Below are 21,261 nucleotides of genomic sequence, written 5' to 3' on the forward strand. Positions count from 1 at the left end.
TCAGTGTATTATGAAAATTAATCCCTCATACCTCTGTGCTGTTCTGTGTTTCAGTGATTAAGCTGTTTTGCTTTGTCTCTGCTTTCTGTCTTTTACATAAAAATGTTTCTATTTCCTGACATACAACTGCATAGTGAATAAAGAATGCTTTCCGTACGTATATAATTCTTAGTGCTTTTCTGTTACAGAAATCCTTTTATTTAGTTTCATATATTTCATTAGTAATCTCTGTTGCCTGCTCTAAAAGTAATATTTGCTACCTAATTTTAAGCAAAAAGCAGAATAAAACTGTTTTTTTTTCCTTTAATATAACTGAATTTGTAAGTTCTGTGTAAGTCAGAATTACAAATATTAATTTCAATTGTCTTATGTATAGTTTTCTAAAGTATGAAAGTATAAAATCCAAGAGTTCTAGTCTGAGCAGTTATTGAACACCATGAACTTATTTGCCTTATTTTCTATGCAGTCCCACTGAACTAAGTAACAGTATTGAGATTTAAACCTAAACAACCCCTTGATTTTAAAGTTATTTTAAAGTTTTTCACTAAGTTTTCACCTCAGATAGCTAACAAGCTAAACATATTTCTACCTTTCTCTTTCTTCTGAGGCATACTTGTATGTATATACATGCGTGTGTATGTACCTTTATACAGAGACCAAAAACTGATCGTGCAGAAATAATTTTGCACATAAAAACTTTTCTCTGTATGCTTTTAATTAAAATCACGAGCTCATAGATGACAGAATTTCTCAGGATATAGTTTTGTTTGTTTGTTTGTTTTGTTTTTTTTATTATTGCTAATAGAGCTTAAATACTTGTTTTCTTAATACACAAATTTGCATTGCTCTTAACAATATTCTCCTTTTTACAGCTGTACTCTCATTATTCCTTTTTCCCAAGAGTGTGTTTGGCTTTCTACAAGCTATCAGTTTTAATTTATTACGATCTTGAAGTTTTATTATTAAGCAGGCTAGCCATAAATTAACAAATACAGTATAGAAATTGATATTGAATTGATAATTCAATCAACATTTTCAGTGATTAAAAATTAATATAATTTTTTTTCATATTTCTGTTCTGACTTCCCTAATTCTATTTTTCTTTTACTATATGAGCTTGAAACAAAATTCATGGGATTTTTCCGTTGTCTTATTGTAGAAATTATTGGGTTGCAACAAAGAATGAAGTACCAAATGACTTTTTTAGTATCTTTATTGCTCAATTTTGAAATCACAAACACTGATGGACATTCACAGTACAGTGGAAATTAATATCCAGGTGTCACGTTTCATATCTTGGACCAGACAGACATTAACATTTACTACTTACACATCTAGAAAAGAAAATTAAATGAATTGTATATTTGTGTCTTTAATAATATTTCTATTTATTTCACAGTTTAACAATAATGCTCAGAATGTCAGTTGCTTTAATCATCTTGTCCAAGCTAATGTGAGGAACAAGAAGAAGCTGAAGGAAGCTGTGGATAAAATCTCTGCTAAAGGAATTACTGATTACAAAAAAGGCTTTAGCTACGCTTTTGAACAGCTGCTGAATGTAAGTATGAAAGTCATCGCCCATTACTGAAAGTGAGTTAGGAGAGCTTGAATGTTTAGAAGGCATTTGCATGCTCCTCTGTCATCACAGATAATCAGTAAGATACTTTAGTTTAGCAAATTAAATTATCCCAACAATATGTCCTTTCATAGAAACCTAGAATGGCCTGGGATGAAAAGGACCTCAAGGGTCATCTAGTTTCAACCCCTTGCCATGGACAGGGTTGCCAACCACCAGACCAGGCTGCCTAGAACCACATCCAGCCTGGCCTTGAATGCCTCCAGGGATGGGGCATCCACAACCTCCTTGGGCAACCTGTTCTGATGTGTCACCACTCTCTGTGTGAAAAACTTCTTCCTAATATCTAACCTAAACCTCCCCTGTCTTAGTTTAAAACCATTCCCCTATCACTATCGATCTATCACTATCAATCTATGTAAAGAGTCATGTAAACAGTCATTTTCTTTGTTGAACCTCCAAATCTTGACAGATTGCTAAGGTTTGAGAATAGATTTGGTTTTCACTTTACTAGTACTGTTTTTACTTTATTCATACATGCAATTTTATATTTATTATGTTTCATGATTTATTGACCTTAGCTTCAGCAGGACAGAAATAACAGATGACTATTCAGTAATTGATAGTAGGTATCTGGGAGAATTACTTTCTCTACCCAATGGGCAAAATGAGCAATTTCCTCAAAAACTGAGTGCCTGGTCTTCATGTTTTGATCTCATTATACGTCCTTTTCATGCAAGCACTGGATTTCTGAGTAGTAATGTTTCCTATTAACCACAAATGTTTTATCAGTCACTTTTAGTAGCTTTTTGTTTTAAAAAATATTTCATAGAATCCTAGAGTCATAGAATAACCAAGGTTAGAAAAGATATCTGAGATCATCTAGTCAAGCCATCCACCTACAACCAATATTTCCTACCAAACCACGTCTATGTGTTTCTTGAACAACCAGGGATATTGAGTTCACCACCTCCCTGATCAATGAGTTCCAATGTCTCACCACTCTGTGAGAATAAATTCTTCCTAACATCCAACTTAAACCACCTTGGCACAACTTGAGGCCATTATCTCTCATCCTTTAGCTAGCTATCTGGGACAAGAAACTGACACCCACTTCACCGCTGCCTCCTTTCAGGTAGTTATAGAGAGCTATAAGATCATTTCTGAGCTTCTTCTTCTCAGACTAAGCAAACCGAATTTCTTCAGCCACTCCCCATAAGACTCATGCTCCAGAGAATTTTTACATTTCATCATCATAAAGACATATATTTGATTTTAACCTTAATATAAATAAATTTACAGAAACCAACTTACAGAATCTAAGGATCTAGCTTAATAAATATGAAATGTATTCTTTTTATTATTTTTTTTTCCATGATATCTCTTAGTAGAGACACCTTTACTTATTTTGTCCTCCTTGTCTACCAGATTTTGGACTTAAAGGAGCATTTCTGACATTATATATGTGGGTTAGGGGTAGAACTACTTGAAAATTTTCTGACCTCGTGAAATTTTGATAGAGAAAAGGAAAATACACTGTTTCCCACAGTATTTACTCAGCAGATCAGTTTTGATTAACAAAGGGCTTTGGTGGAAAAATGATTGTGTGCAGTTTGCTGATAGGAGCACAAATCTGCCTGCGGGATTCAAAAAGTCGTTAGACTTTCTCAGACTAGCCTTAATAACATTGCTTCTTTATTTCTATCCATTGCCATCTCACGCAGAAGGAACCAGGAAGACACAATAAATTTTGCCAAACACAACTGGTTCCTCACAGCATTTATGTTTGATTAACATTCTGTATTACGTTTGCTGTAATACCATGTAAGTACTTTGTGTTCAGGCCATAAAAGAAGACTTGAATACAGGAAGATTCAAAGTGGACTGTTGCATTGCCTCCTACGCTACTAACCCTAACCAGGTCAGGACCAAATAACTGCACGTACACACCAATATGGTGAACAGCAAAATGGCATTTATTACGCGTGAACTCTAGCTTATATACTTTATGTGCTTCGTCTACGCCCCTAAAGGCACATGCCACACATCAATCATAGAGCTGGGAGAGGGCCTGTCTTGTCACATCCCGTGGAGGGGTCCCGCATTCGCCTATAATAGTGGACTTGTTTTAAGATAAAAAAAATTGCTTTAAAAAATAATTAGGGATTAGTTTTGTAGTGGGACTTTGTCTTTGCCTACAGAAGACAGAATTGTAATTAGTCTCACACAATCTCTGTAAGCCTGTATATTATGACTGGATATTGTGGATGGGTTTATCAAAGGAAATTAAAAGGTTATGCTAGGTAATAGAAATGCAGTTATTCTTTCTAGCTATCGACAAATCCATTCGGCAGGGAGAGTAAAAATCTGCTGATGGTGACAATGCCAGACTCTTATGGCAAAGTGATATATTAGGTGAATATAATACAGGCTTAAACCAGCAATAAAAAAGATGCTTAGGATAGTTTCCTGTAATATTTATGATTTCAAGTAATCCAACTGCTTTAAGGTCAATGGTAATTGAATATTTTAAGCATCTTACATTTTTTGCAGGAATTTAGGTGTATTATTTCTTGATGAAAGTTACTTCAAAAAGTTTTCCTTCATACCAAAGTCATATTTTTCTAGTGTCATGAAAAAAACGTGCTGTTCAATGTACTGCTAGACTAAAATAAATACCTCAGGTTTTTCTAACATGCTAATTCAACTTCATATTAGTAAACATCATTCCATAAGTTCTCAGGTATTTTTTGAGTATTTATTATTACATTAACTGACTGTTTCTTAGAAAATAATGTTTTAACTTCAGCAATTCAAGAGTTTTTCCTTCATATCACATTAACTATGATTTGTTTTCTGATCATCTCTTCTTGATTCAGGTAGATGATTTTTGCCTTCCTTTACATTCTCTTTCTAGGTGGTATAAAATTCACAAAGTTTGATCCCAGCCTGACTCTTAATGAGTTAATTTTAAGGATATAAAACGCATGAGAAGAAAAATTACACAATTTTAAGTACAGTATAAAACAGATAATGTCTTGCTTACATTTGTAAAATAATCTAGATGACCTTAATCAAGAACAACATAGAGCTAAAACCAAGTGCTTAGTCTTGGTTCCAACTTGTTTTCTTTTGAGGTTTATGCTAAGAAACTAGGTTTAAGATTTTGTATCAAATCACTGTAAGTGTGCGTGAGTTCCTTTATTCATGAAGTGTCCACTCTACTTTTATTGCTTTTTTAATAAAAGAATATTGCAACCCAAAGCAGTATCTTGTAAGTTATATTTCACAAGTAAAAGAGGGTCATAAGTTGTTTAATTCCAAATGAACAAGAGTGTGCTAATGAGACTGAAGGGAATGTATTGATTTCAAGGGATTTTTTGTTACTGTATGAAGGAAAATCATTTGATTTGCTTTTTGTTGTTATTGTTTATTTGCTTGTTTGTTTATTGATTAAATAAGTACTAATTCCCTGGACATTGACCTACCAATACAGAACATTTCTGAGGCAAACTTACTCATCTATGAGTATAGTGACTGCTGATAATATTTTGATTTTAATTTGCTGGTAGAACTTGGAGCTGCAATATTAGGTATAACTGGCTGATGTTTGAGTGTTTGGTGTTGGGTCTCTGTTACAGAACACCGAGTCGTATCAGAGAGCAGGATGAAAAGTAATGAAGGGGAGTGGGATCATCTCACCTGACTAGCTAGGTGAAAGTTAGTCATTTATTCTATTTACAAAGACTAAAGTAAGGGAGGATTTGGTTCTGTGGAAAGATCACCCTGCTATTTTTCTCTGTCTGAATGTACAGTGAATCAATATAGCAAAATGTAGCTTATGAGGGGCAACGTTCATTTTATTCCGCAGAATTTCTAAATGTTTTACTCCTTCACATGCATCTACTCAGAAGTACCAGACCATGCCTGGGTAGGATCTCTTGTGTGCAACACGGAGTACAGGGAATGCTGGCTGCACAACTTAAGAAAGGATTGTTTAGACTAGATAGAACTTTTCAGGCAATGAGGAACTGTGATGAGTGCCAGCAGAGGAGCCTGTGGCTCCTTTGTAAGGAGCCAAAATTCCTTCATTTCTTTCTTGTTCTGGCTTTGGAACTCCACTTTTATTTCTTTGCATAGTACATTATGTTTTTCCCAGTGGCTTTACTAGTTACTTTGACTGCTGAATAAGGAGTCAAAGGGGTTTCTCCTCAATTCTCTTTGTTCCAGGCTCCTTCTCAAGAAATAATGAAGAGTCTTTGAGCAGGAGTAGAGCAGAAAAAAAAAAAAACGCATGTTCTTTTTTTTTTTTTTTTTTTTTTTTTGAGTGCATACTCAGTAATTCATATTTAGTAATTCATTTCACATTCAGTTATTCATTAGAAGACTATTGTTTCCAAATTTCCAAAATGACATTAGGGATGGAAAAGAGAAAATTAAAAATATACAGAGGCTGTCACATACAAATCTCAGATCACTGTAATGATGCAGAGCATCTGTATAGCTATGCTGTGGAGATGGTGTCAAAGTTTGGTGGTGATCCTCATTCCTCTGAACAGATCCTAGAACTGTTGGGCTTAGCTCTCATACAATGAAAAAAAAGTCTTTTTTGGTGCTTTTTATTTTTTTAATTTTTTGGAAGGAGGTACTGAATGAAATGCTGGAAGACTTTGTAAGTATTTTCATTACTCCCAAAGTGCAGAAATTTTTCCTTCTGTTAAAGTAATAAACATTTTTATGTGAAAGCCATCAAATAGAACAATTGTTATTCTTTATAGCTTGAAATAAAATATAAGCTTCTGTTTGTATTTCTACAGCACAGTGTTTCTAGAGCTAACTGCAATAAGATTATAATGTTGTTTACGGATGGCGGTGAAGAAAGAGCGCAAGAAATATTCCATAAATATAATGAAGACAAAAAAGTAAGTAATATATGAAAGACTTTCTTTTATTAAGTACAGTAGTATGATGTGGAATATTTAAATACAGAAATAAAAGCATTTTGGTATGTGTATAATATATTCTTTTTTATTATTATTATTGAACTTTCTGGGCACTTAGAGCTGTCTAACTATATAATATTCATTTAAAAAAAATGTAAAACATATTTAATGTTTGCACTTTGTAACTCACTGTTGTCAAGTGGTACAAAAGTGCATTAGCCATTCAGAATTAAATGCTAATAGCATTTTTCTTGCTTTACTGCAATCCTTGCACTATCAAGTGGAATCACAGGTAGTTAAATAATATAGAATGTATCTTCTCACTGTGAGTATTTTCAATGTGTTTTGTTGTTCATCAACCAAAGGCAAAAGTAGGTCTCAAAAATCTGAATCTGAACAGCTTTGGTCTAGAACAAAGCCACCCATCTTTCCCTGTGAGGCTAATTATGAAACTGAGTGTCTTAACTAGTAAAGGGACAGTTTTCTGGTGTTGAAACTTGTTCTATAATTAAACTAGAATTATGGACTTGACACAAGAAGCACTGGATTTTGTGCTGATCAGATTGGGTTTTTCACATGTGTGTCAAATAAAACAGGTTTATGGTTGTTCTCTACTATTTTTCAGGTAAATCATTATGCTCAGAAGATTAATTTATTTCTAAAGAAAAGTTAAATGTAAGCTGGGTTCATATTGTAACTAAGAACTTACCTATACCTCCTGTACGAAGATGCCTCTAGATGTTAGATTAGTTTCCTCAGACACTTTAGTAGTTGCCATGTATGTCTATGCGTAAAGCAGTAGATGTATTTCAATGGAAATACACATACATTTGAATTAATCCTTTCAAAAGTGGAGCTAGGAATGCAAGACAATTTCCATCTCCACCAATGATTCACTTAGTGAATAATAATTTTATGTCTGCTTTATAATAGTGTTTGACATAGAATGATGTGATGGGATGTAGTTATTCCTTGTGTCTGTATTTTTAATTAGATGGAACAGTTGAAATCATAGCAACTCACTCTGTGACACACATGGCTGTATTCTGAAAATATATGCAGAGATTCCTCTTCAAATGTGGACATGATAGCTTTTATTATATAACAAATGCTATAAACTAAAGAAGAGACAAATGAGAGGGAGAATACATCTTATTATTTTCCATTTAATTTACTGTGCTAATGGAAAATTACAGCAAAATATCTAGTTCAAATAATGTAACAGATTTTCAGTGCTGTGATCTGTTGTCTTACATCATGCCTGACAATCATTCTGTGAAGTATAATTAATGAAATATAATTTAGAATGGCACTTTTACTGCATCTCTCAATACTGCAAATTTACACTGCTAAGAATTGGGCTGTTTTGATGTATAGTAGTATGGATAATTTTATATATAATACACTCTCACTTTCTTGTTCTCTCTACCAAATAAATGTTTAGATTTTTTGTTGCATGTAACAAGTGTGTAATGGTGGCAACAGTCACAGTTGGATTTCTGACTAGTTAAGTGCATTTTCATGTGTAATTAACTGTAGTGCAGATGCAATGCAAGGTCATTTTCCTACAAATTTATGTTCTAAGTATCTACAAATCCATATCTGTAAGAAATTATATTTTGTTAATGGGTTGTTAGATACAATCCTTGCTGTTTTTCCTCTAAGGTGACTTTGGAAATAAAAGAGAGAGTAAGAAAAACTTGCAGGTATAATTCTTTCTCTTTATCAGTTTTCAATCAAAAACAATTGTTGTCTTATTGAAAAGAAATTAATGGTTGAAAACTTTCTAATGAAACAGTAAATTCATTTTTAGAAATAATAATAAAACTTCCCTGACAATCATTTGAATCGTTCTAGTATAATAATAATAACAATAATGATAAAATCAATATTATAAACATTATATAAGACATCCTATATGTATATATGAAATAATGAAATAAAAATAATATTTAAAAAAAATAAGACTAACACAAAATATTCAATGATGGTTTCCTTGGTTATACTACCCTCAGTCCCAAATCTTGTTCCTTTTCTATCTATCTTCATGTAATTGAACAGAGCACAGTAATAACAGCACTGACAGACACAATGTAACTTGAAAAATATAATTTTAATTTTTTGAGGTAATAGTCACATAGCATTACCTTCTTAGATTACACAGTAGGCTGCCTCCATGATCAGATATTAGATTTTATGCCAATCTAGATTCTGTTCTGAAATTTCTTAAACTTACTATTTTCTCTTGTTCAAACAAATAGTTTCATTCAAATATATTATTACTTGTCTTCATTTTATGTAAAATGTCTTCAGCTCTCTGCCTGTTTTCTTCTTTGTGTCATTAACTTTGTAATTCTTTCCCGTGAAAGAAGTTGAAATGAATTTTGTGCAGTCAGATGATGTGATTTAGTACACTTGTTTACATTACCCTTAGTGCTGCCCTCTGAGTTTAGAAACAAAAAGATGCAGTAAGCAGTTTAAAAGTACTGAAAAACATCTTGGATTCCAGTCTGGAAAACTGCTCTTTTAAATTACTGAATTCCATATATTTGGATAGGGATGCAGGTATACTTAAAACAGTTTTCTGTCTTTACAAATCAAAGTATGAAGATTATTTTAAAATTTATAAAACTTTTTTTGAGGAGCAACTTTCCTAGTTTTCATCTAAAAAAGTTTTTCATCTGAAAAATTACAATTATGTTTTACCTTTGCGTGGCTTTTTCCCTCTGTAAACCCAGATTTTATTGTCACAGATTGCAACTATATGCTGTACTTGATATTTAAAAATTGGCTTGTTTACCTTTAAGGTGACATTTGGGGCAGTCACATTAAATGTGTGAAATACCACACACTATGAATTTCAGGAATGTGGGTGGTAAATTTGCTTTTTATTTGCACTCATACTGCAGATGGCTTCACTGAAGATAGCAATATAAATTGAATTGAAACACAGGCACAGTAGGCATTCTCCATCCTAAGAATTTTGAATTCAGCTTAAAAATAGAAAACTAATACAGTTCTTCAGGGCAGACTGTGCACTCAGAATTGCTCAATTTATGTGAGTAGGAAAAAGATTTTATATCTAGCTTATGCACTTTCAGTTGTCTGAAGTTTCCTGGCATGACAGATGTCTTGGGTGGTCAGATGGACTGATTTCAGGTGGGAGGAGAAGCACAAGGTCAGTCTCATGTCTCATTCTCACCAAATTATCTGTAATGATTAATACAACCTCATGGCATTGTCATTTGAGAAGAAAAGGTATAAAGAGAACTGTCTCAACAACTCAGTTATATTATAAATAGTTGTGTGTGGTGGGCACAGAGCTGCTACAGTGATAGAAGCTCAGTGTGAGGAGGCTCCAACCTGGGAAGTTTCACAAAGGAATGTAGGATTATCAAGTGTCTTTTTTCAAATGTGACAGATTCAGTGTTTCTGTTGAATGATATAATTAAACCTCTATGAGAAAACATTTGCAAAAGTTCTTCTAAAATAAAAATTCCTTCTGCTATCCTTACCATTTTTTTTTCATTGGATTGCATCTATTATAGTGCAATTGCATATCGGTATGACTAAAAAAGAGAAATATTTAGTGTTAATCTAGGCAATGGTAGTTGAGTCATTCCAGACAAGCCTGAAAGCATTATTTCTGACTACAAATGACCACTGAGAAAGCTGATGACATTTCTACTTGGGATAGCCATGGGATTCTGATTAGGTGTCAGACTGAATAAATGTAACTTTCTAGAGTTACTCATGAAGCTGAAAATAAAAACAGTATATTTCTCAGCACCAATATCGACCTCTGATGGGGCTTAACAAATATCAAAGTGTCAAAGCTCTTGCGTTTCTGTGTACCAGATCTGTGACACAGGATACAGCACTAAGTAAGGAAATAAAGGACTGAAGTGAGCAAAGTTCTAGTTTGTCTGGATACCATGTAGCATAATTTCATACATAAAATAGCGTAAGTGCTAAGCCAGTCTTTACGCTTTCAGTTTTTAGATCGTTGTCTGAGCCATACTGCATTTGCCTTCTGTGATCTTCAGAGAGGCAGAAGCTGTTATTTCTCCCTAGACAGCCTTCTTGCGCCGTGAATTTTATTGAAGTGATGGTACAAAGAATCATCCCATAACAGAAAAGATTTCCAGCCAGCTGGTTGAACTGGCTCTCTGGCTCCTTCCCTAATCATTTCTGTCTTAAGAGTATGTCCAGCTCTTAATTTTAATTTATTGTATGCGCAATACAATACTGTGGCTTTCACAACTGGTAAAGCTAGAACATTCTGGGTAAAATTTGGGTCAGTACTCAAACATTTTGCAGTCAGTCCCTTGTGTTTTTTGTTGTATGCTTTCTTTTTTTCCTTTTAATTAAAGTGGCAAATATTAGTAGAGAGCTTGCTGCAGAAATATCTTATTCTTAAGGTTTTTTTTTTTTTTTTTGCCAATTTCTTAGCCTCACTTATTTATGAAGGGTTGAGAATGTACTCGACAGTTCTAGCTTCTCAGTTCCTAACATAGATTAATGTCATTTAATTAATGAATGTAAATATTCCACATCAGTAGTTTTCCTCTGTGACAATTACTATTTGGAAAAACTTCAGTAGTAACTAAATTGAACAGTACTAGGTGGTTTAAGGTTACAAATGTGTATATCCAGGAAATAATTTTGTTTTGCTTTTTTTGTTTGTTTGTTTATTTTTTAAGTTTCATATCAGGTACACATCTTTCCTCATTTACCTAAGTTTTGTGACACAGTTACCTGATAGTGTGAAGCTTCTTCCTCCATTCAGAAATGAGTAAATATTAGAAATATTATGGGGTTTTTTTTTTGTTGTTGTTTGTTTGTTTTTAATGTTTAAAAAATATCCTTTTAGGAAAGAAGCTGCACTGATGTACTCCTGGCATGTGTCCATTGCCTGGCAATGCTGTTGCATTTGAGGAGTCTGACACAGCCCTTCCCACACTGTCTTTCCGTGATGCCTTTTCATTTAGACTATATAAAATCTTTTTCTTTTTTTCTTCCTTTTTTTTTTTTTTCCCCATAAAGTTGCAATAAGGAATTGCTATCCATTTCTTGTTACCTTTTCACCCACTTTTCCCTTCAGCTGTCAAGTCTCACATGCTGTTCTATATGTGTACATAAATTTGTTGGGCAAGATTGCTGCAGGCCTAGGAAGCGCAGCAGAAAGTGCAGCAGGGCAGCTGAGGGTTTATTTAGGGAGATCAGCATGCAGAAAAGCCTTTTCATGCTTATATCCACAGGGCTTCATGTTGGTACCGAGTTTCTCTTTAGGCTGCTGTTTCATTATCATCATGACACCGTCTGGGTTACCATGTGGAGTTTTTATCTGCTTGCAAGATAAAATCCATGTGTTCATGCTGAGAACTGCAGAAGGCTAAGAAAACTTTTAATGTAATTTTGTTGAAAAGTAATCTTATCAGTCTTATTAGAATCATATGTATGTGTTACATAATACCCAACTGACAGCTTGTTTCTTTCATGTTTGGTGTGAGGAGACTATTTGATATGTCTATTTTTGTTTATCTTCAGTTACAAACCACTACATTAATAGTGATTGATTCAAGGTGTCATGCAGGTTTATGCTGCAGATGGCACAAAATGATTAATCTAGGCAAGAGGGATAGGATATAACTTAATATAGAAAGTACATTATGATTATTATGGAATGAAAATAAGAGAATGGGACTGCATTTTACTTATTTACATGAACAAAATGCCACACCTTCCAAAATCAGTTCGTGCTCTTTCAATCCAACTATCTTGTTCCTTCCAGATTTTCAGTTAATTCAGAAAAAAACTCTTTGACATCTTCTAGAACAAAAAATATTCCTAAGCTTCTACGGTGTACTCAAGAGTTGTGTTTTCCATTATACTGTTTTATCAGCATGAACACATATAATAAAAAATATATGTTTCTAGTGAGCACTAGTTGAGAGTTAGCACATTAGATGGGATAATACAACATTTCAAATGGAATGGGACATCTTTTAGTGAAAAGACTGGCCAATGCACTGATGGAAAAACAGGTGGAAATGTGTAGGAGATTTCATATTGGGACTGAAAAGAAGTTACAGAATGGCAATCTTTGTAGTAACCATGTAGTAATCTGAAACAGATAGTAGGACAAGTTGTACGTCTGCAGCAGTTTAAAGAGAGGACAGGTGAAGAGGGAAATGAAAATTTCAAGATAAATAGTTTCAGTTCATTCTGATAACAAGGAATGTGTTCACTCAGGATGCATTATATATGAAAGGGATATAAAATAGGAAATGACAAATCATAAGTGTAGATGTCTGTGAACTTCATTTATGTAAGTAGAAACACTGTGCAGCTTAAATGTAAACTATTCCAGATTGCTGCTGGTGGGAGAGCACATCAATACCTGAAATGAGAGAGCACTGTCTGAGAAATCTTATCAAATAACAATTCTTGTCTGCAGTTAAGCAAGTGTTGTTTGTAAAATTTGGAAAAAAAAAAAATTTCATTGATGACAAAAAGCAAGAAAATAAATACAAAAAAGTTACAGATGAGTATACAGATGAAAAGCAAAGAGAATGAAGTGCTTTTATACAGAAAATGACTTGGATTCAAAGTCATGATTAATTTCAAATGAAAAGTTAAAACCTGTTCTGTCATATCTCAGGAGAATAATAATCATGTTCTTTAGTCTTTTGCATGGAACTAGAAGTGCTATACAGAATAGAAGAATGAGGAAGTGACTTTGCAGTGTTGTCTTTACATGGCTATGGGAAATGACATTCAAGAATGAGATCTTAATTTTTTTTAGGTTTTTGCAATAATTTTTATAGATCTTACTGTTAAAAAAAAGAGGAAACACACACAAAACACTTTTATGTTTCATAGCAGAATCAGCCTCCATATGCAGTAATAGAATTCTTGGCCTATTATGCATCTCTGTTCTTGTTTCTATCTTGAGTCTCCATTTGAAGACAGTAAATTTAGTTAAAATCATATTCAGGTTAATCTTGTGTCAAATTCAAGGTGATGTATTCAGTGTTTGAAGAGTTTTACATGGGAGTTCTGTATTTCATAGTGCCCTGCAAAAGAAGAAATTAAATCCATACTGACCAAAGTACTTGGGTGGCAAGCTGCAAATATTATTTTGTTGTGTTGTTTTTCAACAATTCTGACTTTATTTTAATAGATCTTGTTAACAAGAAAGAATTGTGTTTATTTATATACCCTTTTATAAAGCCATCTCTTTGAAGGTGATGAACTGTGTAACTCATACTCTCCATGTTGTATTCTTGGTCCTATATGTAGACAAAAGCAGCAAGCCTTTAACAGCAGACAAGGAGATGGCTGAGGTATTTAACTGCTTTTTTGCCTCGGTCTTCTCTGATAACTGCTCATCACACAGCCTTCAAATGTTTGGTTTGGTAGGAGGGGACTGAGGAAGCAACATCCCTCCCATTATAAGCAGAGATTAGATTTGTGACCACCTGAGGAACCTGGACATCCACAAGTCTATGTGTCTCAATGAGATGCATCCCAGAGTCTTGAATGAATTCGCTGATGTAGTTTCCATGCCATTCTCAATGCTATTTGAAAAGTCGTGGCAATGAGGTGAAGTCCCTCATGAGTGGAGAAGAAGCACATCACAACCATTTTTAGGAAGGATGAAAAAGGTGACCCTGGGAACTACTTACCTGTCAGTCTTATGTCTGTGTCAGGAAAGATCTGAAGTAAATCCTCATGGAAACTATGCTAAGATGCATGAAAGATAGAGAGGGGATATGGGAGAACCAGCATGGCTTCACCAAGGGCAAATCCTGTTTGACCAAACTAGTGACCTTTCATGATGGTGTAACTGCATCAGAGAATAAGAGAAGAGCCACTGATGTCATCTATCTGGATTTCAGTACGGCCTTTGACATGGTACCCCACAAGATCCTTCTCTCCAAATTGGAAAGATGTGGATTTGATGGGTGGGCTTTTCAATAGATGAGGAACTGGCTGCAGGATCAAGTCTAGAGAGTGGTGATCAGTGATTCAATGTCTGGATGGAGATCAGTGACAAGTGGTGTCCTTAGGGGTCAGTACTGACACCAATGCTCTTCAGTAACAGTGACTTTGACAGTGGGGTCGAGTGCACCTTCAGCAAGTTTGCTGATGACACCAAGCTGTGTGGTATGGTTGACACACCAGAGGGACAGGATGCCATTCAAGGGGACCTAGACAGGCTTGAGCAGTGGGCCCAGGTGAACTGCATGAGGTTCAACAAATCCAAGTGCAAGGTCTTGCACCTGGGTTGAGGCAGCCCCCACTACCAATACAAGCTGGGGAATGGGAGGATTGAGTGCAACCCTGCCATGGCAAACTGGACATGAGCCAGTAATGTGCCCTCACACCCAGAGAGCCAATCATATCCTGGGCTGCATCAAAAGAAGCTTGGCCAGCAGGGCAAGGGAAGTGATCCTGTCCCACTACTCTTCACTGGTGAACCCTCACCTGGAGTACTGCATCCAGATATGGAGTCCTCAGTACAAGAGGGACATGGACCTGCTGGAGCACATCCATAGAAGGGCCAGAAAAAATGAAGACAGGCTGAAAGAGCTGGAGCCATTCAGCCTGGTGAAGAGAAGGCTATGAGGTGACCTGAGAGCAGCCTTTCAGCATCTAAAGGGGAGCTACAGGAAAGAAGGGGACAGACTTTGTAGCAGTGTTTGTTGTGACAGAACAAGGGGAAGTGGTTTTAAGCTTGAAGAGTGTAGATTTAGGTTAGATATAAGGGAAGTCTTTTACAATGAGAGTGTTAAGGCACTGGAACAGGTTGCCATAGATGTGGTGGATGTCCCTGGAAGCTTCCAGGATGAGGCTGAATCATGGGCAACCTGGTCTAGAAGCGGATGTCCCTGTTCTTTGCAGGGGATTTGAACAAGATGACCTTTAAAGGTCTCTTCCAACTCTAAAGATTCTGTGATTTTTATGATGCTAAGAAAACAGTAACCTTGGAGCTTTCTGTTGCAGTCTTGTATAGGCTATTTTATTTAAAAACAAAACCAAAGGCAGTATTTTGTTTCTAGTAGATTTCTCTGTAAGAAGCATATTTAAGTAAGCATGAAAATGCTTCTTTTCTCCTCTTCATTAAAAAGCCAGACTTTGTGGCAAAGAATTAAAATTCAGTTACTTCACACAGACTGATATATGTCCTATATCTTGTTACCTGGAGTTCTTTGCTCTTCTCCCCGCTGTTTTGAATGCAAAACATGCCATAAGAATTATAAAAAGTGCCCTCTTATACAAGCTGTTGAACAGACCAGGACTACAGACAGCCCCCTGGTTTTACCTGAAGATTACATGTAGTATCAGTTCTTTTCTTTTTTGTTTGTTTGTGGTCTTTCATTTTATTTTTTTCCCTTACAGGTAAGTTTATTAAGCTGATTAGAAAGGTAAAGAAAATATGTGTCATTCAGTATAGGGAGGAACTATCTCTTTCAGTCGTATAGATGAGATGTATGTTTGTAGTGTTTTTCGAAGACAATGCTGAATTTCAGGTGCAGTTTGGCAAGAAGCACAATGGCTAGCATGCACACCGATTGCATTAATTGCTAGCTGCGAAGGACGTTCTCTAATATATGATTGCACATAAGACTCAGTCTTTCAGATATTATAGGACATTTGGCAGTTGCTGAAATCAGGCATCATCAGTGCAAGCTTGTTACATACAGGAATGTTTTACTGCCAATAAGTACAAGGTCAGGTTGCCCTAAGCCCAGTCTTATGTGTAGTGGCAAGTTTCCGCAGTTAAAAGTGCTTAACATTTTTTCTTCTCTTAAAAATTGAACAAAACTTGCAGAATATTCATTCTTAAATCTCTCACTCTTAAGACTGTCATAGGATAATGTTCCTTTTGAAGGCTGATCTCCAAAAAACAGCACATGAACAAGGGAAAAAGTCTCTCTTTTGTAAGACTGTTTGGCATTTGCAAGTACTTTGTTTTACTTCCCAAGCTGTACAATACTAGAGTAGTGGGAGTAAATAATAGAGAGAATAACTATACAAAGGGCAAAGTGTACTGTTTTTTTTTTAAAGAAAGATCACTGAATAATTTTTTTAAAAAGGTAATTGAATAAAATTTAAATTTTAATAGTTACTCTACAGTGCAGAGTTAAAAACTGCTAAAAACAAGAGTTTGAAATAACTTCATTAGATAGAATATGTTCAGTGGGATATTAAATATTCCTTTAAATACTTCAAATAAATTTAAAAAAAAAAAAAAAAAAAAAAAAAAAAAAAAAAAAGGCTTGGTGTCATGACAGGAACAGTGAATATCCCTCTAATTAATCTGGTCCTTTCCAGCTGCTCATCTCCCTCACAGTGTTGTTTTGACTATCAAAGAAATGCCGAAAATGCTTTTAATCTAGAGTACAGAGGGAAATACTTTGTCACCTCCTTTGTCTGCTTTCCAATATGAGCAACCAAATGTACAAAGAACTCTTGGAAAAAATGATTTTTTTCTTCAGGGAATGCTAAATGCTGAATGTCGGGGTGAATTAGCTTAGGGAAAGGAGAAATTCAGTTGTTTTCTGCTTCAGCAAAGAAAAATTATTAAGATAACCATAGAAGAAAACAAGTCAACTGAGTAAATAGAGTTTGTGTGGAAAAAGTAAATAATCAGTTGGAACATGAAAAAGCTGATAGTGTAATTTCTTAATCTGAGGGAGGAACAAGAATGACCTGGAGATGGAGTGAGTGGCTGGAAAATCACTTGATTCAAAAGGATTGCCTTACATTTATTCCTGAGGTAGTCTGGGGCAGTCTGGTGAGTTGGCACATTCAGGAGAGCTCAGTCAGTAATGCAGGAGAAGCTGCTAGTATGTCAGCACTCTTTCACTCAAACTACAGCTGCAAATCCGCACCACAGAAGACTACTTCAGGGATATTTCGAGTTCTTCCAGATGAAATAAATCCATGAGTTTCAATGGATGGGTTAAGCATACAGTAACTGCACTGCATGATCGGTGACATCAAATGTCTGCCTCAGTGTCTTAAGGCATCACTTATATTAATGAATTCCATTGGGAAAGGACATGGGCTTAAACACTTTTGCAATCATATGTATGGTTAGTTAGACCTTTGAGGTTTGCAAGCTGTGCCAACTGGTGCACTCTCAACTAGGGCTCTGGCACTGCTCCCATGAGCACCAAGGAAAAGGAGAGAAGGAAAAAGCAATAATATAGCTTCCAATGATGTGTGCAGACTCTGCTGTCCCAGGAACTTCCTCAATTCTCTCAAGGCCAGTGCGTTGGCCAAGGCACAATTTTTGTTAGGATAGTCACAACCAAATTGACTCTAAAACCTCACTTCAGGCACATAATAATGAAATCCAACTTGTTTTTGAAGTCACAGCTTTTCTCTTTCTAACTGCTGTTGAGATTAATGTTTTAAAAGGGTAGTAATACAGCTGATTTGTACCTACAGCTAGAAAAACGATGATATTAGAAACTTCTTTTTACATATGTAGGTTGCTCGATGCAGAGGACATAGCCTCCTCATTATCATGTAATATCTCTATAGTAAATTCCTATCAGGATGGACTAATACAGTTTCTACTTCTATTATACTTTTGTCTCATGAAAGGTTTAAGAACATAAAGACTGAAATGACCATATCATCAGTGTTTCATCAATTTAATTAGAAGTGATTTAACAGAGATAGAATAGTTTATATGAGCAAAGTATTTAAACCTTTGTACTCCTAGCAGAGCAGGAAGGAGCATCAACTGCTAGCATCAGTGAGTTAGGAATTGGTTGCTACAGTTCCACAAGGTGGCACTAATAAGATGTAGAACAGTACAAATGAATTTGTGTTCTCTCGGTTCAGTGGAAGTGGTAATTCTCAAATTTTCTAAAGTGTTAAATTGTAATAGTGGTAATAGTGTTTTCAAGCTTTACACTAGAAAATACCCCCTCTTTTTTGTTTTAATGCAGATATGTTTTCATTGTGATGCAACAAAAAAATCACGGCAAAACCAGCAATTGTATTTTACCACACAGCACGTCAGTGTACTTGTGTCTGTTTTTTCAAAATAGCAAGATCATTAAATGCTTTTTTCTCTGTGTATAATTTAGAGTCATATCTGAAGCAGAAGAGGTTTTCCAATAATTTTTCTTTCATTTTTCAAAGAAGGATTTGTATTAGAAAGATTACAATTAGACTAGGAATTTACAAGTTATCACTGCAGCTTGGAGTTAAGGATTGAATAGAAGTGATCCCAGAGGCTCAATTGTGGAAATACTTGAGTAGGTGTTTTATCAAACGCATTACAGCATTTTTCACATCTATTAATTCAAAGATGTTGAGCTTGCAATTATCTTTTGCATGTAAGTATTTGAGAGATAAATTCTTACCATGTCCCACATTGTTTTTGTATTTTTTTTTCCAACTCTGAACCTTTTTCTGGATAGTACCTAAAGAAAGAAACAAATCATGATATGAACAGAAGAGTCAAAAATGCAACTTGATATATTTCTGTTGGTGTTTCATGCTATTCCCTAACTTGACATTGAAATTTGAATTCTGCATTTTGAGTTCTAGATCTTTATAACTTAATAACTGTGGGTCCTGAGATTTTCTCTGTGTTTTCCCCAGTTAGTTATGTTAAGGCCAAAATAAATGCATAGAAGTCCAAGGATCACGTACAAAAGCCTAAATCTCCGACTTCTGAACTTTGTTGGGCCTGGTATTCAGAGCAGTCGCAGTTACAACTTCTGGTTAAACCGAGAAGCATTAAGCTCTCATTTGAAAAGTTAGAGGCACTGTCATGGGTGTTTTGAAAAAGATGAATGCTGCTCAGTCGTTCACAAGAAAACAAGCCTTATTCTTATGACTGAATCGCACAGCTGTGCCCGTACCCATAAACCAAGGTCAGCATGCAGTCTGAAGAACTGTCCAGAATTATCCATAATGTTTAATTGTTAACAGACTCAATGGTATGGTTCTTGGCCTGTGGCAGTCAGCTCTCTCAAACAGTGTCTTGAGGAGTTCAGTTCAGGGATGAGCATGAACCATAGCTGATCCCAAAAGAAATCATAATGAGATCAAATGATGTGGGGGGTTGGGATAGGGAGGGAGGAAAGCAAAATAATGTAGCCATAGAGATGTGAGCCATTCTTTGCCCTTCAGACTGAGAAAGAAAATGATTTATGTCCCAGTTTATTTAGTGCATAAATGTAGACTAAGGGACCCTAGAAGTTTCCTCTAGCACATCACTGTCAGCAATACTCCTGAACAGGCAGCTTCTCTTTTCCCTGTCCTTTGTTTCAAAGCAAAGCTGCTTTATTTTTATTGATAAAACCAAATGAATCATGACTGTATCCCTTTAAGTTCTGAATCTAGCAGTCAAGGACAAAAGATTATGGGCCAGAATTTAGATGAAACTCAGTATTTGGCATCTCTTATGGCTAACCTAGTTAGGGTTTTCAGATGATAACTCTGAAGTTGTGCTTTTCATTAAAATTGGTCATAGATGCCTTTTGGTCTTAGCTACTTCATAGCAGAATCTGAAATTGTCTTCAAAATTCTGTTCGGTTATGGGGATAAGTCAAAGATGTAAACACAGTAAGGAAAGGAACACACTGAGCATGATCACAGCGATAGCTAGAAAACAACATAACATTTCCCTGATCTCCAGCAGAAGAGTTGCAAATTAATTAAGTGGCTTAAAAGATATGCTTGTGAGGGATGTAGGAGACAGACTGCATAATGAGGCATAGAAAAGCATTTTTGCAATTTTATTTAGAATTATAGTCTTGGTATGTTACTCTTGCTTGAGAAGTACAACTATTAGATATAAACTTGAAACAATTTTTCATCATATCTGATAATCTATATAAGCACATTAATGGGAAAAAATAATTTCCTAGATGATGCTGAAATTACTGAATTATTAATTCCTCTTTATTACAGCTTCTCTTGGTTTTCAATAATACTAATTAAAAAAAAAACTTTTACTTTTTATCTGCAGTTACAAAGCTCAAATTAATATATTCTGAAATCTTACTGTCATGAATACCGAAGTATTACATGATCTGATTAGATCATTTTCTGATTCAGTTTGTTTATCTAGTGGTGGAAAAAGTCTTTCACACTTCTACACGATTGTGGTAAAATGGTGAGATTCATTTTACTTATTACTTTATGTTACTCCAATGGCAATATGAAGAAATAAAATAGGGGGGGAAAGAAAAAGGCAACTGAGATCTGTAACCAAACCAGCCTATTTGTGTATAGCTCTTCATTTCTATTTTCCTCACAGCTCTCTTGAGTGCCTTTATCACTTCATATGTGTAAGAGTCAGAATCCTTCTGTTCACATTCATCTTTATTAGACTTTTTTCTTGTAGAGAGAAATTTGAAGTCAAAAAAAAAAAAAAGGAAAATAAATAATTAGTAAAATATTTAGTTTATGTGATTATTAAGTTCCTTAATAAAGTACTTCTTCCTCTACTTTCTGTAGCATTGTTTCTGTTAGGAAATTTCTCTGATTGAGAGCTGGATTTTTATTTTTTTATTCATTTATTTCCTTTCATATCCTTCAAAGGATTGTGGGATAAGTCAGGATGCAAGGACCTTTGGACCTCTTATCCCATGTCCTTCTCAAAGCAAAATCAGGATTAAATCAGACTGGGTTACTCAGGGCTTTATCTAATATCTTGAAGAATGCAGACTTAACAGCTTCTCTGGACAGCCTTTTCCT

At 35.1% G+C, this 21,261-nt stretch overlaps 1 protein-coding gene across 3 annotated transcripts in view; it reads left to right on the forward strand.

Moving 5' to 3' along the window:
- CACNA2D1 (calcium voltage-gated channel auxiliary subunit alpha2delta 1) overlaps positions 1-21,261 on the forward strand; it is a 355,647-nt gene that overhangs the window by 276,491 nt on the left and 57,895 nt on the right. For all 3 annotated transcript variants that reach the window (XM_042816159.1, XM_042816158.1, XM_042816157.1), the window contains exons 11-12: positions 1,400-1,558; positions 6,394-6,498. In XM_042816159.1, the coding sequence (XP_042672093.1) occupies positions 1,400-1,558; positions 6,394-6,498 (264 nt within the window). The remainder of the gene's footprint in view (positions 1-1,399; positions 1,559-6,393; positions 6,499-21,261) is intronic.

The sequence above is a fragment of the Centrocercus urophasianus genome, unplaced genomic scaffold, assembly GCF_019232065.1.
Source record: "Centrocercus urophasianus isolate 14NV4802_14NV808 unplaced genomic scaffold, USGS_Curo_1.0 seq_15, whole genome shotgun sequence".
Taxonomy (NCBI): domain Eukaryota; kingdom Metazoa; phylum Chordata; class Aves; order Galliformes; family Phasianidae; genus Centrocercus; species Centrocercus urophasianus.